The sequence below is a fragment of the Phyllopteryx taeniolatus genome, chromosome 19 (genome assembly GCF_024500385.1).
Source record: "Phyllopteryx taeniolatus isolate TA_2022b chromosome 19, UOR_Ptae_1.2, whole genome shotgun sequence".
In the NCBI taxonomy this organism is placed as follows: domain Eukaryota; kingdom Metazoa; phylum Chordata; class Actinopteri; order Syngnathiformes; family Syngnathidae; genus Phyllopteryx; species Phyllopteryx taeniolatus.
The window spans coordinates 16,128,833-16,153,709 of NC_084520.1; the positions used below are offsets into that span (position 1 = coordinate 16,128,833).

The following is a 24,877-nucleotide window of genomic DNA, read 5'->3' on the forward strand; positions in this document are numbered from 1 at the left end:
CGCGACAGGAGCGCTGCCACCAGCTCAGGTGCTTTTTCTTCGATTTATTGGAGTCAGAGCAGACAGACGGACAGCAGACAGACGACAGGGCCTGGTTGCCGCCGCACGACATTGGTTTGTTTTCTGTTTTTTTTTTTTTTTTTTTTTTTTGGCACAAAGTAAGATAGTGTGACAGGGATCAGGCTAACCCCTGGATTGCGCGAAGCTTCACTACACACACACACACACATACATACATACATACACCCCCACCACCCCAACACCTCTTACAGTGCACGCAACAGTACTTCTGTGTGCGTGCGTGTGTGTGTCCATTTCTGGCATGTGCATTACGTGGGGCCCTACGGGTCGGCATTGCTACGTGAAATTCTATTGTGTACGTTAATGGTTGGCGTTTGTGTTGGAGATTTGCGCCCTCTTGCGGAGAGATGTAAGTACATAAGGTCCACTCCAGTGTTTTTCATCTGTGTGCGCGCAGTGGTGATTTCTGGCATGTGCAGTATGTGCGACCACAAAGGGCGTTTGTATAGGGAGTGGCTCTCTGTAGAAAAGAGCTGTAGGGACATAAGGTCCACTCCAGTGTGGGGGCGCCAAAAAAAAAAAAAAAAAAAAAAGGGGTGGGGGGTGTCTTGCACAAAGTGCCATTCAAGCTAGGACCAACACTGGGTGCGTACATGCATACAGTGCTTCTGTATTCACAGTGCTTCACCTTTTTCACATTTTGTTACAGCCTTTTCCCTCAAAATGTAATGAGAGGTGTTCTAAGCTTGTGGTATTTAAAAACAAATAAAATGTTGAAAAAGCAAAGCACTGTAAATACTTTGCACGCGGAAAGTATTTACGCCGCTTCACTTTTTGGATGGGAACAGTTCCTGGATAGGAAACGACATGAGATTAAGCTTGATCAAGCTTGTGGTATCATATTTAAAAACACTGTGAATACTTATGTCCATGGCATTTGTTTAAAAAAAACAAAAAAACAACAAGTGAAGCGCTGTGAATACTTTCCAGATGCACTGCCTGAGTGTGCGCGTCTGTGTCTGTGTGTGTGTTGTAAATGTGAGGTAATTCAACTGCTGGTCCTCTCACTCAAACTGTAACAGACCTACAATAGTATAGTTATAAGTAATATACACAAACGTCCTCCGGATAATACACTTTACAATAATAATAATTATTAGAATTAAAAAAAAAAAAAAAAAAAAAGAAAAGAAAAAGTAAAGCAAGCAGTTTGGCTGCGGGAGAAACACTGCTGGTAACCGTGGAAACGCTTGCACGCGCAGACACTCGCGCGCACGCACACGAGTCAAAATGTACATTCAGGACAAAACGGCGGCTTGTCGTAATTAGTTGAATAGCCTGTGAGTAAGCTACACATTCATTGGATGGGCACGAGCGTCAATCATACCAATTGAGAATGATTAAAAAAAAAAAAAAAATGAAAGCCATAAAATATATCTTATAGAGAGATATGATGGGGGGGGGGGGGGGGTATATTGCACAAAACAGGGGTATTCAGGGCCCGAACTAGTCCACATTGAGGGCCGTTAAAAGACAATGGGGGTACTTTCGGGTGGTTGGGGGGTGTTTGTCCATGCGTCACAAGCTTGCGGACGACAGCGACACAATACAGTCACGCGACACAGGCTAATATATGGATTTATATATACAGTATACAGGCGGTCCATTGCGAGGAAGAAGCCGTCTGTGGGCATATGTGTGTGTGTGTGTGTGTGTGTGTGTATATATATATATATATATATATATATATATACAGTGCATCTGCCAAGTATTCAAAGCACTTATTTTTTTTCCACTGTTACGTTATAGCCTCATTCTTAAGTTCTTCGAGATATGAGCCATCGCTGGGTCGATTTATTTTTTGGGGGGATCTTGAATTGCAAGCAAATTTTTTTTAGCTCCAAGCACTAGACGGTGACTCGAGCAGCAGTTTTGCAGCTTGTAAGCAATTCTTCAAAAAAGAGGCTTCAAGCTGTTAGTTGCCACTCCCAGTTGAAATTAAACCACATTAACTTTGTCTTACGAAAGTCCGCTAATGTAAAACAGCGTAGACGGGCTAACGAATATAGCATTGGTGATTTACAGTTAAAAAAATCTGAGAATAATAGACGCTCCCTTATAATTAGCATTCAAAAATATTTTTTAAAAGGTGGATCTGGTTATAAAAAAAAAAATTAAAAAATGAAAAAGCAGGGGTTTCTGTGAACAACAGGAGAAAGGCGCCCCCCAAAATGCAAACCCGCAACTATGCGGGTCTCCACCGTAGAAACCATTAAGCGGCTTATAATTGAACACAAACGGTAGCAATGCTCACATGCATATATTCTTTATCCTCAGCAAAAAACGACTCCTATAATTTCAGTTTAGTTGCGACGGTCTTGCGTCTCATCATATCTGTGCAATATGTCTGTATTATACTGCCCCCTGGTGGACACAGCGCACACCAGAAGGCGCAGCACAATGCCCATTGAACTATCAGGAGGTGCAAACTATTCACTTCTATTTAATTATTCCCATATGTTTTGATAAAATAAAATTATTGTCACGTGCTGATTTTCCTTATTAAAAAACAAATGACAAAAAAAGTTTTCTGGGGCGCCGGAACTGAATAAAGGCATATCCATTCTTTTTAAAAGGGACAAAGGTTTAAAGTCAAGGCACCGAAATGTGTAGAAAGTGAAGCTTTTCAAATACTTTCCGGATGCACTCACAGCACTTCACTTTTTTTAATAAAATTCTTTGGATGGAGAACAATCCAAACTGACCAAAGCTGTGCCAAGCTTGTGACATCATATTGAAAATATTTGTCTTACATTGTCAGGAGAGAATTTCACTTAGTTTGGAACAAGGCTGTAACATAAAATGTGGAAGAAGTAAAGCACTGTCAATACTTTCCGCATGCACCGTATGCGTGTAGAAGTGTTTTAAAGCGAGTGTGCATATTCATCAACAAATCCAGGCAACAACATTAAGAACGACGACGACAACGCGTGTAAAGTAAGAATAGCGTCAAAAAGTAAAGGAGTGCGAGTGTGTATGTGTTTATGTGGATGTGCGTTAGGTGTGCGTCTCCTCGGGGGCGCAGTAGGAGAAGTCCTTGAACTCCTCCTGGTTGATCTGCCGGATGATGGTCTCGTCGGTGGGCGTGAGCACGGGGTCCTCCTTGGTGAAGTCCTGGTCGAAGTTGTTCACGTCGCGTTTGGTTTTCTGAGGACGGCACGCACATATATTAGGGTACGGTTTCACAACCTTTATTGTGAGACAAATTAACACGGGACGCCACCAGACCAAAATGTCACAAAAAGGGGAAATACAGCTCAATTATGGGCCTTCTGCCGTTGGGTGGATGAGCATTTAATCGTTCCCCGTAGCAAACTTGATTAATATCTTATCTGAGAGACATCCTAAATTTATGGGAAAAAAATATGATGCAATGACTCAAAAAGAACATTAAAAAAATATATATATTTTTTTAGAGTTTTAATACCCAAAAATAAATAAAGCTTTTTTTAAAAAAAATAAAATATATATATATATATATACGAACGTTTAAATAATGTAGGGGAAAAAAATAATAAGAAAAATACCTTCCTAAAAATGTTGAGAACTGTTGAAAAGAAAAAGGGAAACTGGAATTAAAAGAAAATGGAGCTCCTTTTTCTACAGAAAGCGCACATGAATTCGCGACGAAAAAGTAAGCCGTTTTAATTCAATGACAATTTGAAAAATGAATGTATTTGTTTTAATAAAAAAGAAAAAAAATCCAGAAAGAAAAAAAAATGAAAATATTTAAAAAAAAGAGAAAAGATCAAAATGAAAATAATCATTTTAAATGTTTTGGGAAAAAGAAAAGAAACCTGAAATCCAAAAAGGAAAATAGAACAGCTTTGTCCGCACAACGCGCACATGGATTCAAGGTGAAAATAACTTTTAAAAGCATTTAAAGATAATGAAAGCTGTAGAAAAGTACATTAAATACATAATTTTTTCAATGTAAAAAAATATTGTAATGAAATTACAAAATGAGAAAAATGAAAGCATTTTATTCAATTCCAGAAAATACAAAAAGACAAATTTTAAATACAAAAGAAAAAAAAAGAAAATTTGCTGTTTTGTTCTATACACAGGGCACTGCCGCACACAGACACACACACACTTTAGCTGTAACTAAACCCAACATGAGAGCGCCACCATCTGAGCACTGCCCCCCATTACATCTCACTGAATGCTTCCTGAGCAGGTCCTCATTTCAATTGCAATTCTCCTTCATCTGATTTCTTGCTACGTTAATAGCAAATAGTTAAAAGCGCGCAAATGTCGTCGCGGTGTGGGTGCTGCTTACAATGCGTGGCTTGAAGGGGGGTCGCACTTTCCTCTGTTCCAGCAGCAGCCAGTCGATCTCCCGGAAGAAGGGGTGCGTTTTGATGGCGTCCTCGCAGCCTTGGCTCACCACGCAGCCCAGACGCTTGGCCGGGTTCTTGGTCATGAACTAAACACACACACACGCATTTCAACCACTCGGCTATTTCTTCTGCACTGAAATCCCCTCAATAACGGCACCGTCAAACCAAAATGGCCGAAATCGAATCAAAATTGTAAAGTTTGACATGTGCAGCCGCTCCTCTTCAAAGTAACATCGCGTCACATCCTCCTCCTCCGTCGACGTCTACGGATGTCCACGCACCGGATGTCGATGATCTGCCTCTGTGCGCGGATTCTGTGAATTCCCTAGGACGACTTTGTTGGTTCACACATTTGAAGCGCCTCTTTATATCTCTTTCATCCGCCAAATGGCGGGGACAGAACGCGCCGGCAGTAATCGGCGCGTTTGCCGCCATAACGGCGTGAAGAGGCGTCTAATGAAGCGGGTCAGCCGGGGGCCGCCGGTTTCCCGTCGCTAAAAGCATGCGTCGCTTTTGTCCCGCCGTCCGTTAAGTACAGCAACAGCAATTTACGGCTCTATGATCACATTGTTAGCGTTGGGAACCTCTGACTGACTTTTTTTGGGGTTTTGTTTTGCGAAGCCTAACACCTCGTCGTGAAACGGCGTCAAGTACACTTTCTGAGGCTTTTCAAATTTGCCGAAATGTGAATGAAACATTTGTGCAAGTGTGGAAATAGCGTCAACGGCGAATTTGTCAATGAAAAGGCAATAACGGACACAACATTAGGTATACCTGTAGACTCAAAAGCTGTAGTGTCGGGCAGATCGATACAATTATTGAGACTGTTAAATCAACCTTTCCAGTTAACATGGATATTTGACTTCTAAAGCCGTCAATGGCAGTGAATGTTTTAAATAATAATTAAAAAATAGATTCAATGATTTTTAAAAGATACAAAAATGTGAACTTTCAGAAAGAAATTAAAATAAAAAAATATTCATTTTTTAAAAATTAAAACAAACCAAAAAAAAGAAAAACAATTAAAATCAAAGATTTTAAAGTAGAATATGAAACAAGCAGGCCACCCCAATCCAAATTTCAGTATTTTACGTATTTTAAAACCCCAATGAACAAGAATGTACGTGTCGTGCCACGTCGGGTGAGCGCGTACCGCTCGCAGGATGGACACGGCCTCCTTGCTGAGCCACACGGGGTAGAGAACGTCGTCGTGGAGGATGGACTCGAACAGGTCGTCCTCGTTGTCGGCCTCGAACGGCGGCTGGCCCGCCATCATCTCGTACATCAGCACCCCCAGCGCCCACCAGTCCACCGAGGCGCCGTACTCCAGCTCCTGCAGGATCTGACGGCAACCGCAGAAAAAGCCACCTTTCAGCCAAAATGGTCGCCTACCTGTGCGTGTCTCAGCATAAATTCTTCTTTGATTTTTTTGTGCGTCTTCTTACAATGAACACGCTTGCCGGATTTTGTGTCAATCGGACGCACTGGCGGCGGATGCTAATATTGCCGAAGTTTGACGGCGGATCATCAAACCTCGCGGCGAGGATGGCGCTCACCTCGGGGGCGATGTAGTCGGGCGTGCCGCAGAAGGTGGTGGTGGTCACGCCGTTCACGATGCCCTCTTTGCACATGCCGAAGTCGGCCAGCTTGCAGTGGCCCTCGGCGTCCAGCAGGATGTTGTCCAGCTTCAGGTCCCTGCGGGAATGGAAAGGTTTTATTCAAACACATTGTAAACCTTGCGGAAAACGCACCAACACATTGCACGCATTATATGTATAGAAACTACTGCACGTGTGTTTTGTAGTTTCTGTTCCTTTAAGAGCCGGCGGGGTGGCGTGTGACGCAAAACCTCCACGATACAGCAGGGATTACCGCAATAGACGTTCCACCGGCAAAAAAAAATCTGTAATTGGGGGTGTGGTACACGGTACCTGTAGATGACGCCGTTGCGGTGCAGGAACATGAGCGCCGACGTGACCTCGGCGGCGTAGAAGCGCGAGCGCGGCTCGTCGAACTTGCGCGAGCGCTGAATCTGGAACATCAGGTCGCCTCCGTTGACGTACTCCATGACGAAGAACAAGCGGTCCTGCAAACGTGGAAGAAAGAAAAGATTAAAAGGCAAAAATATTGCTCTGAAAAGTTAAAGACAACTGAACTGCAATCAGGCATCGGTATTAAATTAGTGGGTGTCTCAAGATTGTCTTTCTAAATTAGTGGCGTGTCAATTATCTCTAAACCGTCTTTGAAGTGTTTCTAGATTACTCGACCGTTTGTAGATGTCTTTGGTGTTCAAATGATCCAAGGTTAAAAAAAAAATTGGGTTTTGAACAATGTCATTGTCGTTTGCTATAAGAAAAAGGAGGGGAAAAAAAAAAGGATTTTTTTTGTAGAAAGAAAAGAAAGTGGGATCAAGATTAAAATGTTTTGAAGGCAATATCGTCCAGTCCAAATTGGAGGTGCGTCGTACTCGAGTCTGGAAGCAGCAGTAGAGCTGCGTGAGGTAGGGGTGTCGGCGGGCCAGAGCCAGGATGCGCTTCTCCGTCATGGTGCAGTCCACGTCGTCGTCTTGGAGGATGACGTCCTTCTTCAGGACCTTGACGGCGTACACCTCCTCCGTGCCCTTCAGCTCGGCCAGCATCACCTGAAATCAGGCCGCAAACGGATAAGATCGCCCTCGGCGACCAGAGCAGACTTTTCTTTGATGTTCCTGTCAATCTAGTGTTTTGAGATTAGTCAGGTGCTTCGATATCAAATGAATTTGACCTTTGTGTTTGATGGTGCGGGTTTTTTCGAGAGAAAGTGTCTTTGATGTTCGTTTAAAAAAAACAAAAAAAAAACGAACCTTGCCGAAGCTGCCTTTGCCGAGAACCTTGATCAAGTTGAAGTCCTTGAGGGTCCTCTTCTGGCTCTGTCCGTTCTCGCGGCCCCCCGACGAGAAGGCGGCGGACAACGAGGTGGCGGAGGTGGCCGAGGAGGACGACGAGGAGGACGACGAGGAGTGCTGGGGTCCCTGCTGGTCCAGTGAAAGTGCGTCCTGCAGGCGATCCAACTCCGCCAAGTCTGTGGCCGCGCAAAGCACACATGGGTCAACTTTTCTTCCATCGTTGCGGTAAATGAATAAAGCAGAATAGTCATTTCAAACAGCGCTATACCTTATGTATGTATTTTCTATTTTTTTTTTAATTGATCTTATTTACAATAAATCCATCAATCCATTAGTTCATTACATAAATGAGAGAAAAACTACATTTGAACTAACCAATTTTAGGGAAAGACTTGCCGAATTAATGCAACAAATAAGTGTGTATATTTAATCAGTAATTCATGCTCTTTTTTATTTTTTGTATTCACGATTCACTTAATTTAAATCAATGAACTACCTATTTGAAGATATAAAAGCATCTTAAATAGATATTTATTTTTTTTTTAAATTTGTATATCGTTTCTTATTTACAGAAAATCAATTAACAGTATTTAATGAAAAAAAAAAAATCCATTTGAACGAAGCAACTTTAGGAAACATTATTATTACTCAGTGGGCCGTATTAAAGAACAGAGCGAACCGCGTGTGAACGCTCTCACTCTTTGTCACCACCAAGTTTTCTTTAACGGCGTCAGCGAGCCGCTTTCGAGAAGAAAAACGAGCGAACTTTTTCTGCCGAGGCGAAGTGCGAGGGGACGATGACTAACCGCGAGCGGCAAATGGCGGTGGGCGGCGCGTTAGAATTCCTCAGGCTCGCTCTCCGCTGGGGCCAGTCGCACTTCTTTTGAAAGTTGTTCATATTGTTACGGCACAGCGAAGTCACTTCACTTGCTCGGTGCAAGTGTTGCTAAGCAATGCGGCGTTTTGGGATAAAGTCTCTTTGATGTTTGCGTGGCGCCAGTGTTTGGAGGTTAAGCCTTTGATGTTTGTCAACGACGTGTTTGTCAATGAGAGCCATCTTTGCTGTTTTTCAATCCAGTGTCTTTGAAGCCACGTCTTGGATGCTCGTCAGTCAAGTGTTTGGAGATGAAGTGTCTTTGATTGAGCTTCTTTGATGTTTGTTTGCGTTCAAGCGTTTCTAGGCGACGTGTACTTTGATGTTTGTGGCAATTAAGTGTTTACGGATTCCGTGTCTTGGATGTTTGTGTCAATCAGGTGTTACTGATGTTTGCGTCAAGTGTTCTGAGAGTGAAGTGTCTTAGACAATCGGTCTCGGATGTTTCCAGATGAGGTGTCTTAGATAAATGGTCTTTGATGTCCCGTTTTTTTTTTTAAAGATATGTACCCTGCTGGGAGGGCGAGGCGGGGACAGCCGGCTGGCTGAAGCTGTTCTCCGTCTGCGAGAGCTCCGGAGGAGATTGGGGAGGGTCGTGCCCGGGCGTCAACTGCAGAAAGAAGCGATGTCGACCGTTACGATTCAAAAACATAACAAACAAATTTGAGCTTTTAGCCCACAGGCGACGACATTTTAGCTCGCTCGCAAATTTTGCCACCGATAATGGCGGTTGAAATGAACGAGAACGTTTTACCTTCCTGCGACGCTGCGCCGTGTTGGAGATCTTGTCTGGCGTGACTCCCAGGTCGGACAGGACCTTGGCGATGCCTCGGGCGTCCACGCCGCAGTTGGGGGCCACGTTTTTCTCGCAGCGCCTGTGCACGTTCATCTTACACACTGCAAATACAGAAACTCACAAGTTAATTTGATACAATAATAGCTCAGCCCCTCAGATGTTTGTGTTTAAAAGCGTGTTTACTAAATTGTGTGTTCAACACGGATGAGAGGGGAATTTTAAGTCACGGTTATATCAATTCATTTTATTTGGCGTCACAATTTTTTTTAAAAAGCCATGGCCGAACGCTGAAACGTCCACGCCGCGCCTGAACTCACCCTTGCACTGCAGGCCCTGCCTCAAGAGGCCCCACAGCAGGGAGCCGCAGTGGTCGCAGAAGGTGGGCACCTTGTAGTTGTGGATGCTGAACTTGTGCGGCATGTTGACGCTGAACCGCTGCGAACCCACCTGCAGGGGGAGACGGAACGACACACAGGAAGCGAGAGGAGGTCACGTGGCAGCATATGCATGCGCTTGTATGGGTAGCACATGTTTGCAGTCCAAATATGCTGGTTTACCTCCTCCGGGGTGTCCTCCTGCTTCTTCATGCCGGCGCACTTGGTGATGATGAGCTCGTGGCAGCGCTTGTGGACGACGCACGTGCACACTGACAGTAAAAGCGACATTTCGCGTTAGCTTGGCCAAGAAAATACTTGGTCAGTCGTGGTTTCTGGAGCCTTCGTCTATGTAGTAATCATTTGACTACTTGGTTCCTAATAGCACACTGTGTCAATCAAGAGATTGGAGAAAAAGTGTATTTGATGTTTTGTCAATAAGGGGTTAAGATAAGTTATGATGATGAAGTCACAGCTGTGCAGTGTCTTAGCATCTCGGGTACAGCGACGTTTACGTCCACTGCGAACCCCGAATGGCGGCCATTTTGGACAAAAAAAAAAACAAAGACACGTGACGCACGGAGTCGATGATGTTTCTGCGTTCGTAAACTGCAAATAGTGTGCAACCCGAGGTAAAAAAAAAATAAAATATTTTTTTAAATGATTCATAAACCAAAACATTCATAAGCTGATGTTTCACTATTTATGGACTTTGGCCTGAGGAAAGCACTCACCTTGACACTGGTAGCCTTGCTTACCCAGGACGCCCCTAAGAGGTCACACAGAGAAGGTCATGTTAGTGTGACGTCAAGAAAATACACAACATGATGTGTGTGTGTGTGTGTGTACCAGATAAAGTCTCTGCAGTGCGAGCAGTACGTGGGCTGCCGCAGGTAGGTGGCCATGAACTTGTGCCCGTTGACTTGATGGACGCGCCGGCGCACCGCGCCCTGGCGCCGCCGCGGGCCGATCCTCTCCCGGAAGACGCGCTCTTCATTGTCGTTGGCTCCCGAGGCTGCGCGGAGAAAAAGGGAGCACAGACAACACAAGTCAGGCGGGAAAAAAATAAAATAAAACATAAAAAAGATGAAAGTGGGGCTCGTTCGCTTGAGACGGTGGTGGGCCGTCACGCCCAGGGCCTTCATTTCAGTCATGCTGGCCGAAGTCATTTAAACGCAATTAGCACTAGGACTGTTTCTTTAAGCTAAGGATGTCCAAAGTCTGCTCAGGGGCCATTTGGGGCCCACTGCACACTTTTTATCGGCCCGCCACATATTTTAATAAAAACATTTAAACACAGCCAACACCAAAGGGTGATGAGAAAAAATTAAAATATTAAAGGATAGCTAGCACACTTTAAAGTAAATAAACTTCAATAATAAAAAAACTGTAACATGATTTTTTTTTTTGGGGGGGTGAATTTTTTTTTTTTAAGTTGAATCTTACCAGATATCACATTTTCTCTCTCTCTATTTAGATATATCACACACATAATCCTAATAATGTTTCTGTTTGTGTGGAGATTTAGACTTTTTCAAATATTGTTTTTTTTTCATTCCATGTTATGCGTAAATAAATATTGATTGAATCTTGAACTGCTCCACATGGATGTGACACAGGTACGTGCTGTTGTATTGCGTTTTTGTACAGTATTGATGGTTTCTATAACTGCGTCGTAATAGTGGTGGACTTAAGCGGTGGATTAAGTCCCCACTGAAGGCGCAGGTGCCAAATGCACAGCGCGCCGCTGGCTTGAGATGTTTCATCGTTTAAAGTGGGAGGGGGGGGGGCACCGCTATTTATACCTCGACGTGTGGGCGCTGGCACAAGCGAGGATGGCGTGTTCAAATAAAAACACTCCTCCTCAGGAGCCAGGCGGCCGTTCGGCTTCCCCGGAAGAGACGAGCGCTTTCGGAGGGCGACCTTAAGACGAGAGAACCGCCTCCGCGCGCTCGTCCCACACACGCCGCACGCTTCCCGGCGCCCTACTTTGCCTCCCTCATGCGGCACCTCGCTCCCGTGTGAGGCGGAGATGCGCTTACTCCTCCCGAGCTCAATTACAGGCGAGATATCCAGGGACACACACACGTACAGTATGTGTGTGTGAAAAATCTCTATCACTAAATGATGATCTTAAAGCAGGTCCTCAAAGTTGTAACATCCTGATGTCTATTTAACATTACCATGTGTACCCCAAAATGTGAATTAAAACCTCGCCTATTTGCTTCTTTGTTTCTATCCACTTGAATCGATCTAATAATACAGTAGAAAGACGTCAAACATGAAATAATAATTGAAACTTATCATATTATATCGTGAATATCCGTGGCCAGTATCGTTTCTGAGAGGTCCGCCGCTCAAAAAGGCAAATTTTTTTTCCCCCGCAAAGTAAAGAAAATCAGGCTTCAAAATGATGAGAAATCAAGCCATTGTCTCCGCTCTCAAATACTGTGGGCAAATCGGCTGAATGAGCGAAACCACGCCCCCCCCAAAAATGGATTCCACTTCATCTGGCATTTTTCTTCTGTCTTAACATCCCAACATGTTCGAGCCACAAAAACATCCGCTTAAAGCCTCCGGTGGATAAAATACATCCCACCGGGTCGTAGCTGGGCTTTTCACGCCGCGACGAGGAGCGCTAGCTCGCGAGCTAATCGGCCACAATTCAGTACTATATAGTTCTCGGCCTTTGCACGTTTTCAGCAATTGTCTACAAACGGGTTTAATGTCTTTCGAAACAAATGTCTGAATTCACATGACGGGGCCTTTAAACCATGGAGTTGAGGCCAGATTATATTGTGCAGTGGACAAGCAGCATACACTAAGTGTTAGCCTTGTGCAGGTGTATCCATGTAGTGTGTGTGTGTGCTTGTGAACTTTGCGTGTCCCTGTGAGATTCTGGAGACAGGCCATCAGTGGGATCACTTTTGTTTTACATAATACATCATCCATCTGTCCAGAACACACACACACACACACACGCACACACACATTAGTGAAGACAAAAAAGGTTGATGAGGCTTAACAACAGAGTGATCGTCGTGGCGACAGACGTCCTCTGGAGCCGCTGTATGCTTGACGCGCGCACGCACATGCGCGGATCCACGAGTGAGCAGGCGTAACGCCGTAATCATTTCGGATTAAAAAAAATACTTGGGACTAGCCTGGCTACATATGAATTGCACACTGGATTATTATTATAGTTATTGTGAACAATATTATTATTATTATTAGGGAAATTATTATTATTAGGGAAATTCAATACCACAATATACACAGATCAAATGGCGAACAAAAAAACGCTTTCTTTTTTTCTGACGCACATCGCCAATGTGTAGAATTGCCGCGGTGTAGCGCCAACTACTGGCGAGGAGGACTCACAGAATGTCATATTTTGTATATTGTTTTCCTCCAAGTATCAGTGGGTGGTATCATTAGCCTTCACAAGTACTCGATACCTTGAAATTAGGCCTGTACCGGCCCCGATACCGGTACCTGGTATCGCTAGTCTCCTGTCCCGCCTCATTATTATTATTATTATTATGATCCATCCATCAAGTGGACAGAGACGGGAATGAAATCATTGCAGTGAAGAGTAAAGATGGAGGAGCGACGGATGCAGATGGTCAGATTAGTTCAGATTATTCTCTTCCTACAAGAAAATGATGAAGACGAGTGAGAGGAAGAGGAGATGCTCACACACACACGCAAACGCACACACAACGTACATGCATACACACATCTGCACCCACTCCAGCCAGATGAACTCTGGGTGGAAGTTTAAGAGTGGGCGTGGCAGCGGAACTGCGAGGTCACGGCGCGAGTGTCCAATGGCGCTCGAGACGCCGGCGTCTCTTCAACGCGTGCGCGCGCGCGCGCGTAATCCTTGGCTCCATCTAACCTGCTATTTTAAGAACCTCCTCCCTCTCTGTCCCGTCGCCACGGTGAAGCTCCCGCTTCCTCCTCCCGCCACATCCATACACATGCACACGCTCCCACTGCAAGCTAGCGCGTCTATTTATAGCCGGGGGTGTGCAGGTGCAGGTGCAAACGCCTCTTTTATCAGGACGGAAAAGACGCCCGAGCGCGAGAAAGTCAGACGGTGACGTACTTCGACGTATTCGGTGTAAATCGTACCATTAGGACTCAACGTGGAGCGCCACTCTCGTCTTCTTATGTTTTCATGCCGTAACTTAAATTATACATACAGTAGTCTCAATGTAATGTATAGCAGTTCATCCATAGCGCATATTTAGGAAGCGATCTTTTCTTATGTGTTTTGACACCGTAGAGCGGTACCTTGACATACGAGTTTAATTTGTTCTTAGATTGTAACAACATTTTTTTTAACATCAAAGCAGTTTTCACCTTTGAAATTAATGAAACAAAAAATTGCTGCTGTTTTTTTAATGAGAAAAACAAAACTCAATTTTGGTTGTGTTTCTGATTAACTAAAAAAATAAAAAATAAATTGACGATACATTTTTCATTTCGTTCAAAAATACAAGTCATTTTAAAAAGTGTTATTTATAAAAACAAAACAAATGATTTTTCTAAATGTAAAAAAACTCATCTGGTTTTGAAAAATCATCCATTTTCTTTACCGGTTCTCCTCACTTGGCCTATCGAAGCCATCTTCGGGTACACCCTGAACCGGTCGCCAGCCAATCGCAGGGCACATACAAACAAACAACCATTCGCACTCACATTCACACCTACGGGCAATTTAGAGTCTTCAATCAACCTCGCACGCATGTTTTTGGGATGCGGGAGAAAAGCCACGCAGGCACGGGGAGAACATGCAAACTCCACACAGGCGGGGTCGGGATTTGAACCGTGCCGGCATCAAAAATCCTAATCGATTAATTTGTTAATCGATTAGTTGTTGATTAATACACTATAAGATTTATAGAGTGTTATAATTGAACTTAATGTAGCATTTGTGTTGGATGTGTGCCTTTAAGGGGTGTGGTCAAGTGAGTGACATCAGGAGCTGGCTAGTCTGCGCGTGAGCGCTTGGCCGCGAGTCGTGGCCTACAGTTAGTGCGCTTGTGTGTGTGCGTGTGTCTTACCTTCAGTGGAAGATCCAGACAGATCAATGACTACGTACACCTTCCCCTCTGGCTCTAAGTCGATCTGGGCAAAAAGAAGAAAAAAAAAAAAAGAAGAAGATTTCAAAAAATCAAAATAAATGGATGTTGAGGTCTCTGCAGGGACATCCAAGGACAGCTCTCTTTTACGGAATTAAGAAGAGGCAGCCCCCACAACAGCAGGGCGAAGAACATTTGGATTCGCTTTGGTGAAAATGGATGAATTTCAGGGGGCCTGAACATGACCCCCAACAACAAAACTCATTCAGTAGCGCCCCCTGGAACATTAGAAAAAAAAGAATCCGCCCCCAACAGCAGTTTGGGAGCGATCGACGCAAAATTGGCTAGACGTGTCTACCATAACAGGAAGTACCCATGCCTGAAACTAGTCCATGATCATTTTGACGATTCGCTATAGAAAAGGCCCTGTGAGGACACGTTGAAATTGGTTATATCACTTTAAATATATTAGGGCTGGGTGATATACCCTAAAATTCATTCCAAATTAATACAGTAGAAGTACACCCAAGCCCATTTTTGACTGATTTTATCTTTAAAACTAGTGACCTCGTGAAAACCTTACAAAGTCAATGTAAAATCCATCATCAAATATGGAAATCTTTTTCATATTCTGGCTACAAAGTGTGTTTCTAAAAACACATCAGATCACGCCAGCGTGGTTACGTGTACGATTACCAGAACAGATTAGGACCACAAACGTTATAAAAGACATCATCCAACCAAATTATTCAAGCCCTTAAAACATCATCCCTTTACAATTACACAGATTAGAGTTGCGGGGTAGCGGGTGCACGAGGACAGCGAGCGTGAATATATAAAAAAAAAAAAAAAAAAAGGAGGGGGGGCTTTAAATCTTTGGTTAAGCTCCGGGACAGCCGCAGATCCTCTTACGCAAGCGGCCCGCCTCGCGCATCGGCACCGCGTCAAAGACGCGACACGCGGCTGGAAAACAAATACGAGACGGCAAAACAAGCTCACGTACGTACGCATCATAACCCCGCCTACCCCGCCCCCGCCCACTCAGCATGAGATACCAAAAGCATCCCAATTTATAGTCGCAATATATCAGCATTATTAGCTTTCATTTTTCTATCACATCTGATGAGATGGTGCAGGCGTACCTAATATTGTGATTCGGATTCTTGACGTCTATCCGCTACCCTTGACGACCACGCGCTAATCCTCAAACGCAGCCTCTTGCGTAACTCGGCGGGATTTCAACGCGGCGAGATGCGCTTGCCGGCCACTTGGGAACGAGAGGCTGGCGCGATGCCTTCAGGTTCCCGTCGGGCTCGATGAATCTCGTCACAATGCCAGACGGACGACGGGAAAGTGACTCGGGTCGTCGGAAAACTTGTTTTTGCCACTTTATGGGAATTAACAGAATTAACGCTGAATTTGCAAAAGTGAATGTCGGCTCGGAATAGGGGAAAACAATTTATGAGACCAAAAGTAGATCTGACCCTGTTTGTAGTGTATTCAATTGAATATAGGTTGAAAATGATTTGCAAATCATTATATTCTGTTTTGATTTACGTTTCACACGACATCGCCACTTTATTGGAAACGGGGTTTGTAAATTAACCATAGGAAAAGATGAAAATGACATGGTAAACAAAAACGTTACCTCAACTTGCTGCACAGCTACGTTGGCCCTGCAAAGTCTGAACGTAGCTGCCGGGAGGCGTTACACACAGCTTCAATTTATTTTGTCCTGGCATTACGAAACCGATCTTTGACGTCATCCGAGAAACAAAACTAAAAAAGAACACAAAGACACACAAAAAACTCGGCTCGCCTGTTTTTCCGCTAAGCAGCCGTAAAGGTGGTCTACGTGAATCTACTGGAGGCCTTTGCTGACGTCATATTCTTCTTATTTAGTTGAGACGCACGCGCACACGCGCACACACACACACCTCAGCCTAGCTACAAAAGACGGAGGGGAGGGCTGGAGAATCTAGTTGGCCTCATTAATCTTGTTAGTCCAATTAGGAAGCACATACAAGCAGGTGCAGACGGATAACTTCACAAACCCCTACGTGCGTGTGTGCGCGTGTATGTGAGTGTGCGTACGACTGTGCGTGCGTGTCTGGCTTTTCGCAAATGGACTTGAGTGGGAGGTTACTATTAAACACGCGTAGAGCTGTTGGAGGAGCTCCTGATGATGCTCACTAGGCCACGCCCCTTAAAGGCACACATCCCACACACTAATCCGACACGACAGTGTGTGCTGTAATTACACCTTATAAAACTTGTTTTTATGCAATACAGTGCAATATTTCTTTCTTAAAAATGCATAACAAAATCAATCGGGACAGATCAACAGGATTTCAATTGGTTTCAATAGAGAAAATGGATTTGGGTTACAATCTTTGCAATGAAACAAATTCAACTTGGCAGTCAAGATGCCGCTGCACACGCGCGCGCACACGCGCCATATGCGGCGCAGACAGGCCAGTCAAAGCGCGCATTGTGGCAATAGTGTGCTAGCGGCCGCTATCGGCCCCCCTCCCTCTCCCACTCAGACGGCGGCCCTCGGCGGACCGTTTAGTCTCGTTGACAGGCCGCCTCCCACGTCCATCTGTCACGTTTCGCCGTGGCCGCGGTGACACGCTCGCACGATGACTCGCCCGCTAGTGTGCGCGAGTCCTCTCGTTTTCACGAGCTCGCGTGAGCTGCCTTCAAACACGCACACAAACACACACACTTGTGCAAAAAATATACACACGCTAATATCCATACACACACTTCAAATTACACGTAAATGTGAAAATGTGACAAGAATACACACAAATAAACAATAACTGCATGGACATGAAAATACACACAGGCATACATGAAAAACACACTTAGGAGAATATACCGTTATTTGCGGGGGATATGGACCGGCGCCGACAGCGAAAATCTGCGCAAATTATTCAGTAATTGCACTGGGAAAAAAAGTATACGTATAGTATTTTCTTTTCTTTTGAACCCCAAAAAATATTGAATAAACGGGGATAAATGGCCAATAAGCTTTTTTGAGGTTGGTCCCCGCCCCAAAAAAAGAAAAAAACTAAATGAAAAAAGAAATAAATAAAAAGACTGAAAAAAAAAATGTGAAAAAATAATCTGCGACTAGGTGAAATCCGCGTACGGCGAACGGCGAGTATGCGGGGGTCCACAGGACTCCCGCATGAATACACGGGCAGACGTGAAAACACACACACATAAACAAACAATATTCATACACACACGAGAAAATACACAAGAAAATTAACACGTAAACATACAAACAAGAAGACACACAGGTACGAAAATCCACACAAATCCACACACATGCAAATATACTGTACATGCAATACACACTTATGCACACAAACACATGAAAACATCCAAACTGACACACACAGACAGAATATGTGAAAATACACGCATAAATATGCACACTCACGCATACTATAAACACAAAAATACACACAGGTGAGAACACAAACATTAAAATAGACACATACACACATCAAAATACCCCCACATACTGTACATTTACACACATATGGAGATCAAATACATACACACACACATGAAAATACACAGACACAAATATAAACACATGAAAATACGCACACATGAGAACACACACTCTCACACATTAAAATACACACTTGCAATTTCCAATGCTTCCTGAGAATAGAAAAGTCCAAACGTGTGTGTGTGTGTGTGCATGTTTATTAACAGGGAAGCTTTAAGCAACACCTCCAGTCGACCAATTGTTTGGACCCTAGGTTGGCTGACTCCTGACTGCCATTCGCTCATGTGATTCCGTCGAAGGCCCGAGGGCTCGCATACTTTTTCCACGCTGAACAAGTGGGAATGTTTACTTGGTGTTTTTAGTTTAAAAAAAAAACAAAAAAACAACTGAAAACAAATCATCGTTTGTGTGCTTTTAGCATAAGCGGACTGCGTTGGTCCGTTGTCGCGACTTAGATGAAGATCCGATCACGTTTTATGAGCAAATTCAGCAGGTCAAACCAAAGGGCTTACACACTTTGAGTTGCAACTTACTGTATATGCGCGCGCACGCACGCGCAGGCGACAAGGTGATTGCAGCGTGAGGCAGCATGAGCCTCGTGCATGTTTAATGGAACATCATAGACGGCTAATGATGTAAGAGGAGCTGCACAGTGTGGCTAACCAAGCGGGAGGGAGGGTGAGAGTCGCGCCAGCTCTGATTGGGTGCCAGATAAGCCCCCCCCCACACGATCAAGTGACAGAGAACGAAAAGGGTGACCTTAACGCCATTTGTGATACCTTCTGATCCCGACCCGATGCAATGCGAGGCTGACCCGATCTGGCATCAGCACGTGCGTTTGTTTGTGTATCGTCGCTACGGCGACGAAGCATCTCAAGTTTGCTTTGCCAAACACTCGGTGATTGACAGAGGCTCTGGGTCAGGACGAGGGTGAGGGTCGGGTGCAGCCATATGCTCTTGAAATAAAAGCTCCAATTATTCATTTTTTTCCCACCAAAATTCTATTTACGATTTTAATCGATTTTCAATAAAAAAGGAAAGTTGAATCCAACCGTTTACTGCCACCGACGTATATATTTGTCAAATACACTTCTCAACGCGTAGGCAAGGATGAATGAGGGTGTCGCCCAGCTTGTTTGTGAAATTCAGATTTGATCCCTGTAGATGGCGGCGTTGCATGGCTTTAGATCGTAGATCAGCAGAGCACTAGAAGAATTTTGTAAAATTAGGGGGCGAAATCCGGCTTGTCACATCGATTATGAGGGAGCGAATTGGCAACACGTTGGCTGTCGGACAAGTTTAGGCACCTCGCACTCCAACGGAGCGCGCATACGAGGCGGGACCTTAATGGCCGTATTTCAGTCGTTAATCCTGGCAATTGAGCGAGCGTGTGTCTGTGTGTTCGGTTAAGGTTGGCGAGACACTGTGATGGAAACAGCGCCGCTTTCAAGTGTCGACATGATGGTATTTAAGAGGAAGAAACTACCGGAACCAATGTCAACGTACACATGAGGTCACAATAATAAAGCGATGTAACACCTGCGCGGTATAGTGAAGCGCTACTTCTGCTTTTACAAGTAAAAGTCCGTGCAGTTTCTTGCCGTGACAGATGGCCGGCCCTGAAAGTAAATGACGTGCGTACAAAACAGGATGAGATGAAACGCTGACTGTCGAGATGGAGAAAAAAGACGACCGGACGAGACGAGAGCGCAAACCAACGCGGAGGCCGTGACAAAATTCCCCGTTTTTAGCACAATAAGATGTTCTGGCTTCTTGTTTAGCCGCCTACACACGCACGCACACACACACACACACTTTTGAGTGCTACCGTGGAATCCCGATGAAAGCAAACACACCACAAGATGTGGGCGCAAGTCGTTGCCAGGGGAAAAACATAATTAAAAAATGAGGAAATTAAAGTACCTGGTTTCAGTATTTCATCTTTTAGTAGCTGGTTTTGAAGCTATAGTACCAGATTTGATGCCTGGTTTTGGTTGCACCTGTTTCAGTACTTGCTTTTGGTAGTACCTGTTTTGGTTCATATGTAGTTTAGTAACTGGCTTTGGTAGTACCTAATTTGGTACCTGGTTGACCTGATTTTGGGATCTGGTTTTGGTCGTACTGATTTGGTGCTTGGTTTTGGCAGTGCTGCTTTTTGGTAGGAGCCTACATGATTTAGTACCTGCTTATGGAAGCATCTACTTTGGTCCACTTCAGTGACATCATGGGGAAAAAAAAGAGTTTCTGGCTAGTTTAGAATGCAGGTGTTAGCAAAAGTGTCACAAGTGCAATATGTAGTACTCACAGTACGCATCTGCAGTATATTGTTGATGTCAAATGTTAAAAAAACTGCCATTTTGCATTGGGAAAAAAAACTCCAGGAATAAGATGGAATAACCTTCACGAGCGTCTTTGTAGGCCTCCGCATGAAATCCTTCATGTGCTACCTTGTTTTCCCCCCTCCACCTCTTCCTCTGTAGGTGAGAGGCTGTCACCAAGGGGACGGCCTGTCAGCGTCGCCATAGGGACGCTCTTCACAGAGCATCTCAATTGCTGAGGGGAGGGTGACGGGGAACGGGTGGGAGGGGGGGGTCAATTAATAAGCATCAAAGCCTGGTTAATATTTCACCCGTGCGATGACACCGGCGGCCAGGGGGAGTCGTCTGCTTGGGATGGAAGGGGGGGGAAAAAAAACGGAATGGAGCTGGAGCGGTGAAGCGTACAATTGGGGAATGTTATTTTATTTGAACTCAAACTTAACTTTGTGCCATTTTAAAATTGATTTTTCAAAATACCACTTCACAACAACAAAAATGTTTTCTACTCAGTGCATTACTATTTGTACAAAATTCTAGTTATTTTTTTTTTTTTTAATTGTAAAGACAGGAACGGCACGCAAATGCAGCTCGGCCGCCGAGGAGCGGGGGCCGCGTCGCTGTCATGTAACGGTTGCGCGGCGAGCTAATCAATAAGAGGGCGATCGATCGACACAGCGATCTATTCGGTCTGACCTCGGTTCGGGCGGCGGAGTGTGCGAGCGCGCGCGTCGCTATTTATACGCTAATGTACGGAGCCAAATGTTACACAAGCAGAACGTCGATAAACCGACGTGCTTAAACATTTTCACTCGCTCATTTCCTTATGAATCGGGTTGTAAACCAATCAATGTGTTTGTGTGTGTGTTTTTACCACGTTTTTCTTTAATTCAATGGACATCGGGACGCTCCTTCAGGTGTGTGCACCTTGGCCACCTGGAGGCAGTAAAATGCAAACATACTGAAATACACGGAGCTGGTCACAACTCCTCAGTAAGCTGCAGTAATATTAGTCATTCCTTACAGAGGATAAAGAATATATGCCTGTGAGTATTGTTATTTGTCTACATTGTTTGTGTTCATATTATGAATACTACTCCTTAGCAACATCTGTGGGGTTTAGCATTATTCGTTAGCAGTGAGATATACGAATTTATCTAAAGCAAAGATGGGTGGTTGTTTGAATTTTTTTTTCAATAAACAGCTTTTTTGAAGAATTGTCTAGGATCTGCCAAACTGCTGCTTGTTGTGAAGTGAGTTGAATTGCGTTTGTTGCTACCATACAACGCTCGTATCTCAAATTTTTGCTCGCAAGTCAAAGCAAGATATCGTCCGAAAGATTGCTCATTTCAAAAACTTTTTAATTGCTCGGATCTCGAAAAACTCATAAATCGGGTCACTCGTATTTTAAGGCAGCATTGTGTACGCGAGTAAAGTGAGATATGAGATTTTTACACATAGCCAATTCAAACATAAGACAAATATATTGACATTCAAACAAAAAATATATATATATTTTTTTGCCAATTTTTCACACAGCGGGAAAGTTGAATAAATACTAAAAGACAAAATATCCATCCATCCATTTTCTGAGCCGCTTCTCCTCACGCTGGTCGCGGGCGTGCCGCAGCCTATCCCAGCTATCATCGGGCAGGAGGCGGGGTACACACCCTGGACTGGTTGCCAGCCAATCACAGGGCACATACAAACAAACAACCATTCGCACTCACATTCACACCTACGGGCAATTTAGAGTTGTCAATTAACCTAGCACACATGTTTTGGGGATGTGGGAGGAAACCGGAGTGCCCGGAGAAAACCCACTGGCGGGGCCGGGGATTGAACCCCGGTCCTCAGAACTGTGAGGCAGACACTCTAACCATCCACCAGGCTGCCAAGACAAAATATCAAACAGTTAAATTACAGGAACAAGTTATTGTATTCATCATACCTTTTGGAAATGAATGGGACGATGAATCGGTTATTGGAATTTTATGTGGCTGGAACTAACAATCTTTTTAATAATCAATTGATCGGTCGATTATGTTGTTTGATGAATCGATGAATTGGATGAAAACACGATCATATCAGTCGGGCAACCGCTGTATTAAAACGTGGGCATCTTCAGCGCTAAACTCCAGATGGCAAATGCAGCTAATTGAAGCCGGCGTCCCGGCAGAATTCCCCTTTTGTCGGAACGAAGTGAGACGAGATAAAACAAAAGCGCTGGAGAGCGGGGCCGGAGGGGGGCGGGTTTGTTCGGACGAGATCACATGTTGCCGCTGAACACAAACTCTCAGGGCCCCGAACAAACGGACCCTTTATACGCGGCGCCGTACAGATGCGCCGTTCCGACATCACGGTACCGAGTCAAATCCGATTACATGACCAGAAACCAGAAGTAATGAAAGAGGCCTCGGTGCGGGGGGCCGCGCTGCGAGCGCCTCGCAACCTGGACGCTCGGGAATGAAACTCGCCGTTCCTTCCGGCCTCGGGAGGAATGCGAGGAATTGCGGCGGGAGGACCGGCGCCGTAGACGGGCCGCACGTCTGTACGGTTCGCACGGGCAAGATTTTGATTTTTAAAAAACTAGTAGTGCTGACCTGGCATATGGTTTTGGGAGAACCTAGTTTGGCACCTACATTTTGATTCATACACTACCTGATTTGGAACCTGGTTTTGGTAGTTGTAGTAGTACCTAATCTGACACCTTTTTGGGGAAGTACCAAGTTTAGCACCTAGTTTTGGCAGTTCCCGTTCTGGCACCAGGTTTTGGAAGTACCTAGTTTGAAACCTGGTTTGGTAGTACTTGATTTGGCACTGGGTTTTGGTATTCCTTTTGGTTCTGGACTATAGTTCGGTTCTTGGTACATAGTCGTACCTGATTTGGCACTGGGTTTTGGTAGCACCAGGTTTGGTATCTGCTTTTCGTCATACCTGGTTCGGCATCTACTTTTGGTACTACGTGGTATTGGTAGTAGAAGATTTGAGAGCATTTTCGTCGTACCTGGTACAGTACCAGGTTTTGGTTTTAGCTGAACTACTGTGACAATACAAGTACCCGTGACTGAGAAACGCGAAGAACGTTCGGCAAACTAGCTAAAGCCGGAAGGCCGAAGCCGCGTATTCCACGGTCACAAGACCGCGAGAAGCCGCAGTGAAGCCGGCCTACCCAGTCCTCGTAGTGCCTGGTCCCGTTCTGCAGCAGGTCCTCCAGCTGGATGGTGCAGTTGGCCACGAAGTCGTCGTAGCCGATGGGCGCGTCGTGGAAGACGGACAGCTCCAGGCTACGACCCTCGCGCACCTCGGCGCAGAACTCCTGGTGCCAGGCGGGGCTGTTGGTCTTGGTGCGCGTGGCCGTCTGGCCCAGGCGGGTCTGGTCCAGGTTAAGCGCCAGGTAGGGGTCCAGCAGAAAGGAGCCGCTCTTGCCCACGGCGTGGCGCAGCGCCCACGGGGTGGGCTTCAGGTCCACCGCCTCGCACACTCGCACCTTCAGGAGGCCGCTGAACACCGGCATGGCTCGGCCTTCCTCCCTCGGACCTTCCGCTTGGGGGTCGCCTGCCTTTCCCGAGCACTTTGCTTGACGTGAGTGTGTAGCCTGGGGGGGTGGGCGGTGGGGGTCACTCCACGGTGGGGCTACATCCCACAATGACGCCTGGACTCTGCAGACATATTATCACGCTCAGGTCTGACTGACGATGTCGAGGATGAAGACGTCCCACTCCTGCTTTGTTTGTTTATGCTCGGGCACAAGCGGAAACAAGGCAAGCAAGCAAACAAACAAACAAACAAACAAACAAACCGGGGACGCCGACTGACGGCCTCCCGTGAGTGGGCTTCTTCTTCTTCGTCTTCTTGTTCTTCTTCTTCGCCGCCCCCCGCCCCCCCTGAACACACGCGTCCACGGTGCGCCTCGCTCGGGCTCAGGGCGGGGGAGAGCGGGAGCAGCCGCGCCTAGCCATCCGGGATCGGCGCTCCGGTCTCCGGTCTCCGGTCTCCGGTCTCCGGTCTGCGGGCTGCGGGCTGTCGCTCCCCCGTCCGTCTCCAAGTATCTTAATCCTCCGCCGCTTAAACGGGGCTCGCTGCCGCAGTCCCAACGACGGCTCCGAGTCGTCCTCCGCCTCCTCCCCGGTGAGCGTCTTCGCTTCCTCGGCGTTCACGAGTGCATCATTCGCGTTCGCTTCTTCGCCGCCGTTGGATTTTTCGCCGTGCGCGCGCGCCGCCGCCTGCCTCTGCTTCCCGTCTCCGCGCGTGCCCGCAGGAAATGCGCAAAACGCGTCACTCGCGCGCGCCCCCGTGGAGAGCAAGGCAGAGGTGGGGCGCGTTCACGCGGACGCGTTTTGGTTGCTCGATACGAGCAAAAAGTATTCACGCTGTGCAAAAACAAAAGGTACACATGCTTGTGTAATGAAGTAAAAGTCAAAGATCTTAAATGTGCAAAAGTCAAAAGCTCGCTAGTACATTTACAGAAAAAAAGTCATAATATATACTAGCTAATGAGAAGCATCTTGATTGGTCAAGTTTGTTAAAAATACAATTGTCTTTGATAGAGTCCACACACAATTTGCAAGTGGCTACATTTCTTGCT

General features: G+C 45.4%; 1 protein-coding gene across 1 annotated transcript; it reads right to left on the reverse strand.

The window, feature by feature from the left end:
* Positions 1-24: 24 nt before the first annotated feature.
* On the reverse strand, positions 25-23,815 carry prkcea (protein kinase C, epsilon a). The gene is made up of 15 exons (XM_061756127.1): positions 23,462-23,815; positions 14,425-14,488; positions 10,202-10,367; positions 10,087-10,121; positions 9,536-9,624; positions 9,296-9,425; positions 8,937-9,079; positions 8,693-8,792; positions 7,267-7,484; positions 6,892-7,065; positions 6,356-6,510; positions 5,981-6,119; positions 5,578-5,766; positions 4,364-4,510; positions 25-3,228 (listed from the first exon to the last, which is right to left on the reverse strand). Exons 1-15 carry the CDS (start codon positions 23,804-23,806, stop codon positions 3,079-3,081), a joined length of 2,244 nt encoding a protein of 747 aa, XP_061612111.1. The 5' UTR covers positions 23,807-23,815; the 3' UTR covers positions 25-3,078.
* Between the last annotated feature and the right edge of the window lie 1,062 nt (positions 23,816-24,877).

What these genes read in the sequence shown, in the direction of transcription:
- prkcea (XM_061756127.1), bottom strand. Translation starts at nt 23,806, where the DNA reads ATGCCGGTGTTCAGCGGCCTCCTGAAGGTGCGAGTGTGCGAGGCGGTG. An exon ending in GCAAGGCTACCAGTGTCAAG is followed by an intron (nt 9,625 to 10,086) that starts GTGAGTGCTTTC and finishes TTTTACTGTCAG; the next exon opens with TGTGCACGTGCGTCGTCCAC. An exon ending in CCCCCTTCAAGCCACGCATT is followed by an intron (nt 3,229 to 4,363) that starts GTAAGCAGCACC and finishes TGCCGTCCTCAG; the next exon opens with AAAACCAAACGCGACGTGAA.